Here is a 14,928-nt window from a genome sequence, read left to right on the forward strand (position 1 = left end):
TGTCACTAATGAGGTCATTGTAGTTGTCTCCAAACTCCTCACTCTCTGATTATCTAGTTTGTTAGCTTGGCCTTCTACTGGGAGAAACCTGAGGCTGAACTTATTCAGAAAAAAATCTGAAAAATAGCAACCAGGAGTGTCCTCTTTCATCCTGTCTCAAAGCTAAAGAACTAGCTGATGCATTCACTTCTTTCAGCCTGAATCACTTTGATTAATTATTATCAGGTTGGTACAAATAGGTTCCTGTAGTGAGAGCATGAGTCAGAGAGATATTTCTCCAGTTTTAGCTTCTCTTCATTGTCTCCAAATAAAATCCAGAATATGAAGTAGGACCTCCTTCCATTCAAGTCCCTTACAGGCCTAGCTCCATCAGATCTTGGAGACCTCAAAGAACCATATCATCATATCAACATCATTATAATAGTTCAGGCTTCCTGGGGGTTCGTACAGTTTTGAAAGGTAAAAACTGAAGGTCTACTATAGACTAAAAAAGATTTTATGTCAACAGATGAATAAATATCTACTTTTAATAATTTTAAACTGTATCATGTTTTTTTTATTGTTTGTTTGTTTGTTTTTTTGTTTGTTTGTTTGTTTGTTTACTCTGTTTAAACCAACACCTGGAATAATTTGCATGTACTTTTGGGTCCACTAGGAAACCACAAAACATATTTGAGGCCTGTGGTTTATGGCATATGTGTGATATATTTGTGTATGTGTGTTTGTGGTATACTCACCCACAGGCATTAACTCAATCACCAGTTTTGGGTAAGCAATGTTGGAGCAACCAACTGGAGCTCCGCATACACGCTGACACACTGCTGGATCCACACAACCAATTTCATCTGCAAACACAAAACAACCATTTTTGGCCAAAATGTCTTTTCACTTCTATGGGTTACTGTGCTTTTTAAAACCTTGTTTTTTAGGCCAAAACCAAGCCAAAATAACTTTCCTCATGCTAGACTGACCTGGGAAAAGTGCTCGGCTTATCATGCCTGGCATCACTATGAAGAATGTGGGCAGGAGTTTGAGATAGCCTCCCAACACACTGCCTGCTTTGGCATGAGACAAAGATTTGGCGGACAGAGACCTCTGGACTATAACCTGCACATGCAAACACAATTTTAGTTAATTGTATTTAAATGTTACTATATAAATTTATTATGTATTTATATTGAATCTGAACACATGTTCACTTATACTTGTGTATATATTGTTCATGTATATATATATATATTGCATAGACATGAGTATTCGTATATATAATTGCCTACTTATTCTACATGTTCTTATTGCCTACATTGCTCTTTGTTCTGAACACTGTGAGTAGGAGCTCCTGTAACCCTAAATTCTAGTGGTAGAACAGTGGAACTACACATAGAACCCATTAAGAGAGTCACGATGTCCACTCTCAAAGTTTACACATGTTCTCTGTTTCCACTAATTAATAAAAATGATAATTTAGCAGACATTTTAAATAATTGGTGTGACAAGCTATAAGAGACAGTTGTGATGGGACAACCTGAAAACAAAAGTTGAATTACCAGTACCATTGATTACTTTGTGCTATTGAAGGATTTTGAGAACCATGTTTTCAAAAAACTTTAATTAATCTGATCTGTTCAACAAGCTTCCCCAAAAACATCTTGATGGATTTATTCTATGGTTTAAAACTCTGGTTGGAGCAAGAGACAAACTGAACCAAAGCCTCCCAGTGCTCATCCAGCTCCTGTCCACCCTGAGGTGTTTGAAGACATGGAGTCGACACTAAGCAGAATCATCCCGGCAGTGTTGGATGAAATCATTTCTCTGGCCTCTGTTTACATCCAGTTCCCATACAGACATCACCAACATGCATGGGAAAATAATCTCAACATTCTACATTTCAAAGTTTATTTATTTGACATATGTGATGCGCATGCATCAGTCTGTTTGACTCGTTTGCCTCTTTCTCTTTACCATAATTTCGGTGAGGGTTAAAAAATCCCTTCATACATTCTTAAAGGGATTGTTGCTACCAGAAATGGTCAATTGGAGGAAATGAACGGAAATGATATGAACCATGCATGAGCCTGGTAGTTAAGAACAGGTGAATTTATCTTCACCGATTATGTATTAGTGTGCGTAGGACCGGTATCCACACATTTCATAAATACAGATTTTTTTGTACTTATATACATTATAAATTTCATTCCTACAGCAGAATTTTGAATTTTGAACCTTTTCTATGCACGGTTTGATAACTGAGGCCCCTGGCCTATATAAGTGCAATTTAAATATATTAATATTTAAATTAATAAATATATTTAAAATTCTTTCAAATTATATGGTTTTACTTGATACATTTATGTCAATGGCTACTTCTTGAAAAATGATAAAATCTTATCAAATCCATAAACAATTACACAAATAAAAAAGGTGGTTCAGTGTTCCGAAAGGCACCAAACATGTGAAATGAACCAAAGTGAACAATTTACAGAATTTACCTGATCTGTGCACCAGACCCATGTAGCCAATATAGTGAGTCCAAACACCAGACCTGGCCAAGGCAAATCCCCAGATACAGGGTTTCTGAACATGTGGAAGGCATCACCACGAGGTAAGTGGCACGTGGTATTGGCAACAGTCACAGAGGGAACACTTGACATGTAGAGATCCACAAGACCTTCATACCAGCCAACCTTGGCGAATGCTGAAAAACAAATGCACACACATTTGTTTATCCATTAAACAAGAATTAAGATGAGGAAAAACGATATATTCTTCATTCAACAAGACTTATTGGTGTCTGTGTGTGTTTGTCTTACCAATGAACATCAGTGCAAAAGCTCCGCCAACCATGATCAGAGTCTGGAGTGCATCAGTGTAGATCACTGCTGCCAGTCCACCTGCACACATTAAATCACATCAACACACAATACATCACATCACATCACACCTCCCCAACAAGTCAAGTTTATTTAATCTTATTTTCTGTGCAGCATTAGATAACAACAGAGGTAATTCAAGGACCTATTTCCTATAGGACAGGTTTCTGATCAACTAAATAAACTGTGTGATGTTTTTTATATTATTTACACGATGCTTGTCAGTGCTGTCTCTACCTGGCTGCACCTTTATAATTTCCCTCTGCTCCCTGTGTCACACGTGACAGACAGGTGAACACAGACAGACAGGTGAACACAGACAGACATGTGAACACAGACAGACAGGTGAACACAGACAGAGGTGAACAAAGACAGGTGAACACAGACAGACATGTGAACACAGACAGAAAGGTGAACACAGACAGGTGAACACAGACAGACATGTGAACACAGACAGGTGAACACAGACAGACAGGTGAACGAAGACAGACAGGTGAACACAGGCAGGTGAACACAGACAGGTGAACACAATATTCAGATTAAAAATGATTACATGGAGCAGATCACACAAATATCCAGCACATTATGCCAGTGTGTGTGTGTGTCAGTGTTTGCAGTGTTTGTGTACCTGCCACAGTGTAAACAGCAGTAACCACCAGCAGTATCGCTGTGGACAGGTAAAGATCCCAGCCCAATGATACCTGGATGAATAAGGCCCCTGAAAAGATGTCTGTCTGGGAAAAACAAAGCATTGTCGACAAAGTCGCCACTCTTTCATGAATTGGACAATCTGTCCAATCCCAAGTAATACATGGAGATGAGTATGCTGGAGTGGGTCTTACTGATATTTTGGTGAAGATGTAGAGAATGAGTGATAGAACGGACATGTATGTGCGTATTCTCCGGCCTCCAAAGCGTTTAGCCAGGTACTCTGGCATGGTGACCACACCAGCGGAGATGTAGACCGGGATAAAGATCCAGCCCAAAGCCACCAACACCCATGCTGCCTACACCAACACACAAATTATATTATATATCATATGTCCTTTTGTTGACATAATTATGTCAATATGATGAAGAAAATACACAAACCTGGTACTGACAGTCAATATATATGACAAAGCAAATAAAAAATAAATAGTGTGAAATCTAGGATTTGAACTGTCTGCAGAATAAAACATGTTCATAAGATTAAAGGTTAAAAATAAAGATGAGTCTTTTCCATCAAGTGTTCAGCTTTAAATGACTGTGTTTTTTTTTGGTTTTTTTTTGTTTTGTTTTTATCAGGAACATCTGTGGGCATGTGTGAGCCATGTTTCTTACATTCCATTCAAATCCTCCGACAGCGATGCCTCCAGCTGCTCCTGTTCCTGCCAGACCAATAAACAACCCACTGCCAACGTTACTGGACATTAAAGAGGCTCCAATCTGTGAGTGCAGAGAATAGACAACATGAAAAGCTTATCCTATGTTATATATACTAATATATACTATATATACTATAATATATACTAATTTAAAACTGACTACTTACAGTGGGGGAAATAAGTATTTGATCCCCTGCTGAATTTGTAAGTTTGCCCACTTCCATAGAAATGATCAGACTCTGGTTTTTATGGTTGTTTACTGGTTATGGGTATAGACAGAATATCAGTCGAAAATGCATAAAAAACACACAATCTAAAAGTTATAAATTGTTATGTATTTTATTAAGGGAAATAAGTATTTGATCCCCAACAATTCACTTAGAATTCAGGCTCCTACAGACTGGCTGGTGCGCATGTGGCACACAGCTGTGCTCAGTCAACTAATTACCAATACTCCTGATCTTAACTCGTCATGTATATAAAGCACACCTGCTCTAAGATTCAGTTTCTTACATTCCAACTTCTACAGCACCATGGGCAAGACCAAAGAGCTGTCAAAAGATGTCAGGGACAAGATTGTAGACCTGCACAAGGCTGGTATAGGTTACAAAACCATCAGCAAAAGGCTTGGTGAGAAGGTGACAACTATTGGTGCCATTATTCGCAAGTGGAAGACCCATAAAAGGACCATCAACTGTCCTCGGTCTGGAGCTCCCCGCAAAATCTCGCCTCATGGAGTGAGGATGATGATGAGAAAGGTGAGGGAGCAGCCTAAAACAACACGGCAGGAGCTTGTTAATGATCTGGAAGCAGTTGGGACCTCCGTCACCAAGAAAACAGTTGGCAACACACTGCGCCGTTATGGATTGAACTTTTGCAGTGCCCGCAAGGTCCCCCTGCTCAAGAAGGCACATGTACAGGCCCGCCTTAAGTTTGCCAGTGAACATCTAAATGACTCAGAGAAGGCTTGGGAGAAAGTGCTGTGGTCTGACGAAACCAAAGTTGAGCTATTTGGCATTAACTCGACCCGCCGTGTTTGGAGGATGAAAAAACGTGAGTATGACCCAAAGAACACCATACCCACGGTTAAGCATGGAGGTGGAAACATCATGTTTTGGGGCTGTTTTTCAGCAAAGGGTACAGGGCAACTTCACCGCATTATGGGGCCAATGAATGCAGCCATGTACTGTAACATCTTGGACAAAAACCTTCTTTCCTCAGCAAGAACACTGAAGATGCCTCGTGGGTGGGTTTTCCAACATGACAATGACCCAAAACATACTGCCAGGACAACAAAGGAGTGGCTCAAGAAGAAGCATATTAAGGTCATGGAGTGGCCTAGTCAGTCTCCAGACCTTAACCCGATCGAAAACCTGTGGAGGGAGCTGAAGCTCCGAGTTTCCAAGAGGCAGCCAAGAAACTTGAAGGATTTAGAGACTGTCTGTAAAGATGAATGGGCCAAAATCCCTCCTGCGCTGTGTGCAAACCTGGTGACCAACTACAAGAAACGTCTCATCGCTGTGCTTGCCAACAAAGGTTTCTCTACAAAGTACTGACTTGTGTTGTGCTTGGGGATCAAATACTTATTTCCCTTAATAAAATACATAACAATTTATAACTTTTAGATTGTGTGTTTTTTATGCATTTTCGACTGATATTCTGTCTATACCCATAACCAGTAAACAACCATAAAAACCAGAGTCTGATCATTTCTATGGAAGTGGGCAAACTTACAAATTCAGCAGGGGATCAAATACTTATTTCCCTGTATACTGTATACCTCAAAACATAAAGGAATCAATGGACAAGTCTTTGTATTTAGAGGGACATAGTGAAACATAGAATAACATGAGATCTCGTGGGTTTAGATTACATACACATAATGAAACAGAACAGTAAAACACAAACATAATGACAAAGCTACGTTCTTCAGATTCGGGTTTTGATATCTATCCTCCATGGTGCTGGCATACGACACTGGAAATACCGCTTTATATTTATTTGATTACATATTACTAGGAAATGGTCAGACATAAATGGGTTATAATTGAGGTTCCTTTATGCTTGATGGATAACCCAGTTAGGCAGTCTGACTAATCTTATCTTAATGTTGTCTTATCATTTCTTGTCTTATCAAGCTGGTAGGACAAGTTGGTCTTCGTCATCTGTTTGCCCAGTTAGGCAGCTCCACACCTCCCCAGCGGCCATTACTGACTGATGGTGGTTTTACGTCAAAGGATGAGTCGAGCATGGGCATCAGCACAGGGACAGTGATGTCATTAGCAAGCCCTTCTTCTTAATACTGTGTTTTAACTTTCCACTTGAACTAGTGACAAGCTGGAGTCTTATCCACGTTAAGCCCAGTTCCATCAGACATACTTAACTTCACATGGAGGAATCTTTTTTAATCCAGTTTTAATGAACCAGTCATGTCTAGAGACTCCAGACTTGGTACTCACAGGCCACCAGGTCATTGAACGACCAGCCAAAAAGTATCCCCCCACTGTATTGCGATTGGCTCTCACCGATGCCTACAGAGGAGACAGGGGTTAAATTAGAACATCATTACACTTACAACTAGAAAAATGGCTCCTATTAAATATCACAGATGATCTACACTTTCCTGCTGCATGGCTAGATTAATTGTGGGTTACTTTTGTATTGGCACAAATCTCCTCATTAAGTGCTTGGACAAAGAGAACATGTAAAGAAATGTGTTTGTCATTTCTATGAAAAAAAACGGGGGAAAAAAGCAATGTCTGAAGCTCAACCTGGCCCATTGTCTAGTCTGGGGTTTAGTGTACTTCCTGTTAGCATGTTGTATGAGTATGATTAACAAATGTCTCACATATTTTCATGAAATCAAAATTAAAAACCTTAGGTAAGTCACTTATCAAACCACTGAATTAGATTTGCTAGCTATGATGCTGCTAGGCTATGCAATGATTGCATTTTAACTAGTTCCAGCACCATGGCAAGATTGAGAGGGTTAATATGCACAGTGTGCTTAATAATCATACGTGTTGTACCTTTTTTATAAAACTCTTGTTTGCCTCACATATGTTACAATGTTTTTGTCTTTGTTATAGGTGCAAGCGTGGAATCAGTTCTTACCCAGATTCCAACCACCATAACAATGATGAAGTAGATGACAACCACAGCGATGTCAGCAGCATCCAAACTGAGAGCAGCACTGGGTGCTGCTACAGTGGTGGACACAAAGGAGCCACTGCCTATAAGTCAAATACAAAGAGCATTTTTAGGTTTAATTCAAAGCGCTACAATCACCGTTATCAATTTATTGAGTCAAATAATTGTTCTTCTATGCAACCAGCCTTTATATCAAGTCTTTTTAAGGAGGTAGACCACTCCCACCAGGCTCATGAATTCAGTCACTTTTGCAACAAGGTTGTTGTCTCACTAACACAACCACAAATCATTTCATTGATAAGGACTCGTTTATTTTACTTACTTACCGAGTTACTCAATAGTCACATTCCTACACAATTTTCCTCCAATGAGTGCAAAGAACATGAAAAGATGAAAAATAGCGGATGATAGTGATGAGTGGAGTCTGGAGATGTTGCGAACAAGAAATGTGTGTTCCATCAGTGGGGTGACTTTCACTGCTAAACATGAGGCTTACCACTTTAATTCAACCCCAACGTCCAAGGCAAAGTTTGGACATATGTAAAACTACAGTTACAGTTATACTGTCGAACAGATTTCCCCCCTTTTAAGTTTTTTTATGTTTATAAATATATTTTTCCCCATTGGAACATTTGGGATGTGAACAATGGACCCAGAACCAGTGTATGATGCACAAACCCAAATCCATGGCAACTGACACCACTGAAAGAATCAAATGCACTTATACACATAAAGACAACTATTCGTGTTTATCAAGCTTTCAGCCTTCATCTTTACTATTCTTGATTCATTCTGTTGTCTGTCATTAAGCCGTTGAGTCTCTAACCTTGCCTGCTCATTTAGACATACTAATTCTGTAAATATATTAGTTTACATGTTGAGTAATGGAATTGTCTGGTTTAGATGTAATTTGGAAGCATAAGTGCATCAAGGTCTGTGTTACATTTTCTATAGTATTCTTGTATTCTTGGAGGCTTCTTGGAGGTATACAGATGCCTGACAGGAGTAAACAATCTTGTGGGTCATTCTAATCTGGGCAGAGTCTATTTTTTTATGGCTGTGGATTTCTCTCTCTCACGCTCCAGGAAAAGGCTGCATAGTGATGCATTGTTTTCTATCCACATGTGTGTATTCAATACATTCATTCCAAAACCTGAAATGAAGTTAAATAATTAATGGTTCTCCATCAACACCATGACTCCATCAGTGAACTGCAGCTGAAACAATCTCCATACTGACAATAAAACCATTGTTTTGTTTGTTTGTCTTGTGTCATATGCCCTCTTGTGTTTACTGTATATAATCTTCAGCTGGTTCTGTAACATAATACCCTGTGGCTAATAGCTCCTGAAAGAAAAGGCTTCTGCCCCAGTTCATGGTAAAATGTAATAAAATTGTTGGGGAAAAGTCAATGCGGCCTTTGTGCATTGTCCATCTCATCTCAATAATGTATAATATCTGTCTATGTTATAGTGTACATCACTTATTTCCTTTGTTTTGTACTGTTTGTAAATCCCTTTTTGTGGTGTCATAAAAATAAAACTAGTTGTACAAGCAGTTGAACACAAAGCAAACAGATATAAAAACAAAGTTAAAACAGTTCAGACCTGTAGCCAGTGAGGAAGACATGTTGATTTCAGACTTCCAGATCGAGTTGACTGGTATTTATGCAGCCCTTCAGCGTTTTCCTGTGTGTTCTTCTAACTTTTAACAGCATTCGTCTATCCTGCTGGTAAACCTGACTAAGGTATGTGCATCTGTGCACCAACTAGTTAATGATTGATGAGTTTGTTATTGAGACAATAAAGCTTCTTTGGTTAGCTATTAGGTCCTGGCAAAGGTTTTTTACACATGTTGACATTAACAAGGATCTAAAGTATACTGTGGTTTGTTTCACATTTAATTTGTTGATGCGACACTGGCAACATATATATATTAGGGCCGGGGCTCAATAAAAAAAATAAATAAATAAAATCTAATTAATTAGAGGCTTTGTAATTAATTAATCCAATTGAAATTAATCCCATTTTTAATCACATATAAATATTTGACCTGAGAACAGTGAGAAGCATTTATTTCACGTGGAGTTTGGTACCTACCATTGAGTTATGACTGAATATATAAGCTTAAGCAAAAAAACCTTGTTTACTTTTTTCCAAGGTGGTACTTAACCAAGACCAACAGACGAGTGATGCAAATCACAGTAGCATAAACTGATTTTGAACTCAGCTTGATGTATGTATTAATAAACCTCAGTAACCAATCACACAGGCAGCTCCATGTTGTCCCTTTGTGATGTTCGGTGACAGGTCAGGACAGTCTGAGACAGTGAGACAGTGACAGGTCTGTACCTATGTCTGACCACATGTCAGGTGTTCAGCAGCAGTTGAGGAAACTCCGCCGCCGCAACGAGCGCTTAATCAACATGTTAAAGTCCCAGCCCTAATATATGCCACTGCAAGTTGTGTTATTAGCTTCTCAGTTTGTTCTGTGTTTGTATTTTGTGTGTCTGTTGGAGCATGACAGCGCTGAACTCCTGAGGCTCATCTACACCAACACACTCTGAAAACACACAACAAGTGGTTGTAACAGGTCCTCTGAAGTGTTTTCAGAGAGCACTAGCTGTGCTGAGAAGCAACTCAGTATAAAACCATGCCTACCTCTTATTCACCTCTTGCTCTGGGCTGTCTTTGATTGAAGAAACATAAACTCCATTTTTAAAGAGATAGATCATCATCAGTGTGAAACCACACAAATTTGAAACATCAAACATCACACCACATCCACTCAGCCTCTGGCTCCTCTGTCTCTGCAATCAGCTGCTCAGCCTCCACCCTTGAGTCTGTATCATCCTCAGCTAGTGAGGAATCCGTTTCTGGCTTATACTTACTCATCATCAGTGCTGATGTCATCATCCAGGGTTTTTCTCCATCTTTGAGCTCAGAGTGAAAAGAATAAAGATACAGGTGCTCTCACCAGGTGCATCAGCACCAAGTTTGCCTAAATGCTAAAGAGGAAACACACTGCTACCAAAAGGACCAATCACAGCTCTAGATACATTTAAATACTGTTCATTTTATACATTAATTATAAAGCTCCTTTCACATCGAGCAGGCTTTTTGCTCTGACATTGATGTATCTAACTGTTATATTCTGATTTTGGGACTCGAGAGCCAGAGCAAAGTTTTGGTCTGGTCCAATAAAGTGCGACCTCTGAAGGGCAGAGATTTTTGTTAATTTTTTTTTTTTTTTTTTTTCAATCAAACAAATCAAATGTGTTGTTACACGACTGTTAAGGGAAGTACGTAGGTGAATTAGTCCTACGTTTGCCCTATGTTTGGGAAATTGCACCAATCGGGGAATGCATGTGCCACTGTGTTTATATACAGCTTGTATAGTGATATCCCACACTTTTTGGCAATCATGGCAGCACTCTGGTGAGATCGCGAGCTGCTCTGCATTCAAGGAGAAGAGGAGATTCTGCAGCAGATATCGGGCACTGTGTGAGACACAGTGATTTATTCAAATGTCAGCAGCCTTTTGAAAGAGCGGGGGTTTGACCGATCCATTATTCAGGTTAGCAACAAACTGAAAGCATTAAAAAAAATACACTGTGCCGTCCATTATTTACCTGCAATGTGTAAAATGAAGTAACAGAGGGAGGAAAAACAGACACACAGCCCTCACAGTGGGAGGTCTGAAAATACTAGGCCGAGCCGTGTCAACCTGGGATTTTCGATGTGAAAGGGGTATAAGTGAGGTTTCAAATACACTTAAAATGATTGTATTTGCAGGTGACACTAATTTGCTGTGGAGATCATTTGGAACAACATTTGGACATATTGGAAGAAGAATTAAAGAAACTGAAGGGTTGGTTTGATTCAAATAAACTTACACTGAATTTAAGCAAAAGAAAAGTTATAATATTTGGACATAGGTCAAAAACCTCACCCAAGGCATTCATGATAAATGACATAGAAATAGACAGAGTTCATAAAATAAAAGATTTAGAATAGACAGCAAATTATTCTGGAAACCACATATACAGAACATCAGAGCAGAAATATCAAAACCAATTGCAATACTATATGAAGTCAAATATCTTTTAAACCAATCTGCACTACACACCTTGTTGAGGAACACATGTAAAACAACTACAGAAACAATATTCAGACATCAAAAAAGAGCTATAAGAATTGTGAACAAAAGGACCTACAATGAACCATTAAATCCACTCTTCGTCAAACCGAAAGCACTAAAATTCAACGGTCTGGCTGACCTCAAAACCATTCAAATCATGCACAAAGAAAAACAACATCATAAGTTTCCACATGGCATCCAAAAGTTGTTTCAGTTAAGGGAAAATAACCACATCTCAGGTGAATATATACGTTCAAAAAGCAGCAGCAGGTACACACTAACTCTAAAAATGCATTGTACATGAGTAAAAGGAGTAAATCTGTGGAACAGCTGTCGTGAAGAATTGAAAACAAGTCACCAAGCAAGTTCAAACAAATCTTTAAGAACAGCATTCTGAATAGATACAAGATGGAAATGGACACAAAAATTCATGACCCATGAACTTCTGTCTCATTTGGCTGATATGCTTCTTTTGTTGTGTTAATAATGTGACTGAGTATGTTTCCTCTTTAGTATTTAAATGTAACTAGAGCTGTGGTTGGTCCTCTTGGTCCAGTAGTCTTTGTTCAATGCCTTTTGGATTACCCAGAGGACCAATTACAGCTCTAGTTACTTTTCAGCTACGATGCTAGGGGTCTACGTAAGTTCTGTGCTGTCACCGTAGCTTTTGAGTAAATTTGGCACAGTTTCATGCAAACAAAAACAGAAAGTCTGGACCTACTTCAGTCTTCTTATCTTATCTTATCTGATCTGATCTGATCTGATCTGATCTGATCTTATCTTATCTTATCTTATCTTATCTTATCTTATCTTATCTTATCTACCTAGTATGCAAGCAAAAAGTATCAAAAACAAATGGAAAAAATCCAGGTCAGAGCTGAGGGGAAAAAAAGATTAAACTGAACTAGCAAACCTAAAACATGTCGTCTGTACACTAGAAGCATCCATTTCGTGGTTTTCTCTCTCTGTGTTTCTCTCTTGCTGACGCCTGTAGCCTCAGGCTACATATGTCTCAGGTGTGTTGTTACCTGCCTAGATGTGTTCATTCTTTCTGAAAGGCAGCAGGAGCAGGTACGTCCACAATTACTCTCACTTAAAAAGATCAAAACTTTTTTGCTGCTCAGACTGGATTCTGTTATATTTGATTAGTGAACTCAAACTGAATGAGATGGATGCATTGCATTATTACTTTAATTAGTAGTGAGGTCAAATGTTAATTAATGTTTTACAACTGCATCAGCTGTTATTTTGTGCATTGAATATTTTTGCTCTGCACAAAACCTGTATGCTCTCAAAATTTTTTACTGTGTATAAAATATCCTGTGGTCAGTGGATGAGACACTCGTGTTTAACATGTGTTTTAGTATAAAGTTGTTACAGTTTCATGAGATTGGAGGCAAAGCTATGGTGCAGAAGCGTTATTGTCTAGCTGCTGCACCATAGGTCTTTGACATTAATGTCAGATTTTCAGTGTTAGGGTTAGTTGTCCAGATGTAGGTTACATGAAACTGTCAGGCATCATAGTGAGAAGTATAATTCAGGACAGATTAAGTCTAGTCCATACTTTGACTCACGGGCGCATATCATGTATTTTATATCTCAACTGCACATTATCAGCTAAATATGTCTTTGTAAGTTGATGAGACCGGAAAACAAGAATAATGAAACTGTCAGCAGGCTGGTCAGTTCATTCTTCTAGTTACTAGATGAAAAACATTTGATTATCTTTGAAACTGTCTATACAGATAAAAGTGATATGCTAAAATAAATTAGATGACTAAATGAAAAGCCAAATAAAATTTCAGCAATGTTTCCCTGAATGATAGATGAATAGACATACAGGTATATAATGAGGTAAGGTGAGATAATGTGTGGACTGGACAGACAAATTAAAGAAAGAATAGTCTTGCCACAGTAATGAAATTTCCAAATTGAATTAACAGTTGTACAGGAGATGATGATGTTTAACCCACAGACAAGTGAGTCATCATCTCAGAGTGCCTGAAGATGATGTCAGATAATCTCACGAACGTTTCATACATTTTACATGCAAGAAAACCCTGAAACATCTTAGAACTAAAGATTTATTCATGAAACAGACAATGAAGAAACATGCCTACAAGAAGTTTACTCTGCTAAAAACAAACAAACAAAAAAAAAAAATGCCACGGATGAACATAACCCAGAAAAAGTTACTTGTCCTTGTGGTTGGGTTCAAATACTCCATCATCAGCAGTAGGTTCTGTTCCACAGAGGATATATATATATATATATATATATATATATTTGCAGAGTAAGCCAAATTTCACCACAATGTCTGGATAACTCTGATGCTTTCATGTTTGATTATGAACCAGACACTATCACAAGTTGGTCCTTTTAGTTGGAGAAATACTCCACATTAAGTTTGAATATTCTTGCAAGGAGTTCAGTTTCTAATTACATTCTGTGTCTGGTTGGCAACAAGAAGTTTATTCCGAAGGAGCAGTTCTCCTCTAAAAAAAAAAAAAAAAAAATACCTGGTAAGGAATGAACAGCTCTTATATAGCTCTTAAATAAGGAAAGGTTATAAAGTCGTAAAACTGCAGAATTTATTCAAGTGCTGTATCAACCTAAGGTGTTTCACCCATGGACAACCAGGATGAATTGATAGATGGCAGAGCAACTCCGTTAAATGAAGGGAGCTGGGGACTGGTTGGTTCAGAGAACAACTTTAGTAGTACAGTACATTCATTACGAGTAGTTCTAATAGCTTAGACTATGGACCTATTATGTCACATCATTAAAACCACTCATTTTACTGCTGCATCTGGAGAGAACATCACTGCTTCTCAGAGTATCAGTTTCATTCTGCAGCTGTAGATTAAGATGGTACTGGTGCAGACAATGACTTCAGGGTTTCAGTAGAGGGACGATCAATGATTACTTTCAAGGAGTGTTAGGTTTGAATTCTAACCCCTAACCCCCCTGAACTCCCACCAGTCATTTATAGCTGAAGAAGCTGATGATGGAGCATCTTCAAGAAAGGTCAAGCAGGTCCTGAAGCTTTTGTTTTATGTACTTATTTACTTTATTACTTTATGGACCAAACACAGAATCAATTATAAACCTCCTTTCATTACTGGAAGACACTTTGGATAACGTGTTAGACCGGAAGTAATGTCAGAAATACGACACTCTTCAGTTGAAAAAAATAAGAACTCTTACCTAAAGCTAGAACAACATTCACTTCACAGGCTTAGTCTCAGAGCATGAACAGAAGGAATTGTTTACATTAAAAGAATTAACTTCTCTCCATAAAAAGCATATAAGGTAGAGCCGCCATAAAACTCTGCTCGCAGAGAGTTTCTCAGAGCCTGTCATTAACACATACAGCTCTGTGTATTGTTTTAAATGTTGGT

At 38.5% G+C, this 14,928-nt stretch overlaps 1 protein-coding gene across 1 annotated transcript; it reads right to left on the reverse strand.

The window, feature by feature from the left end:
* Positions 1-737: 737 nt before the first annotated feature.
* Positions 738-9,138, reverse strand: LOC125015562 (sodium/glucose cotransporter 4-like; the record flags this gene model as incomplete). Its single annotated transcript, XM_047597555.1, has 10 exons — positions 8,995-9,138; positions 7,352-7,470; positions 6,697-6,768; positions 4,194-4,298; positions 3,713-3,877; positions 3,499-3,604; positions 2,811-2,891; positions 2,490-2,695; positions 972-1,107; positions 738-845 (listed from the first exon to the last, which is right to left on the reverse strand). Coding segments are annotated over exons 1-10 (1,120 nt in total), but the record flags the coding sequence as incomplete, so codon positions are not given.
* Between the last annotated feature and the right edge of the window lie 5,790 nt (positions 9,139-14,928).

Source organism: Mugil cephalus, chromosome 10 (assembly GCF_022458985.1).
Source record: "Mugil cephalus isolate CIBA_MC_2020 chromosome 10, CIBA_Mcephalus_1.1, whole genome shotgun sequence".
Taxonomy (NCBI): domain Eukaryota; kingdom Metazoa; phylum Chordata; class Actinopteri; order Mugiliformes; family Mugilidae; genus Mugil; species Mugil cephalus.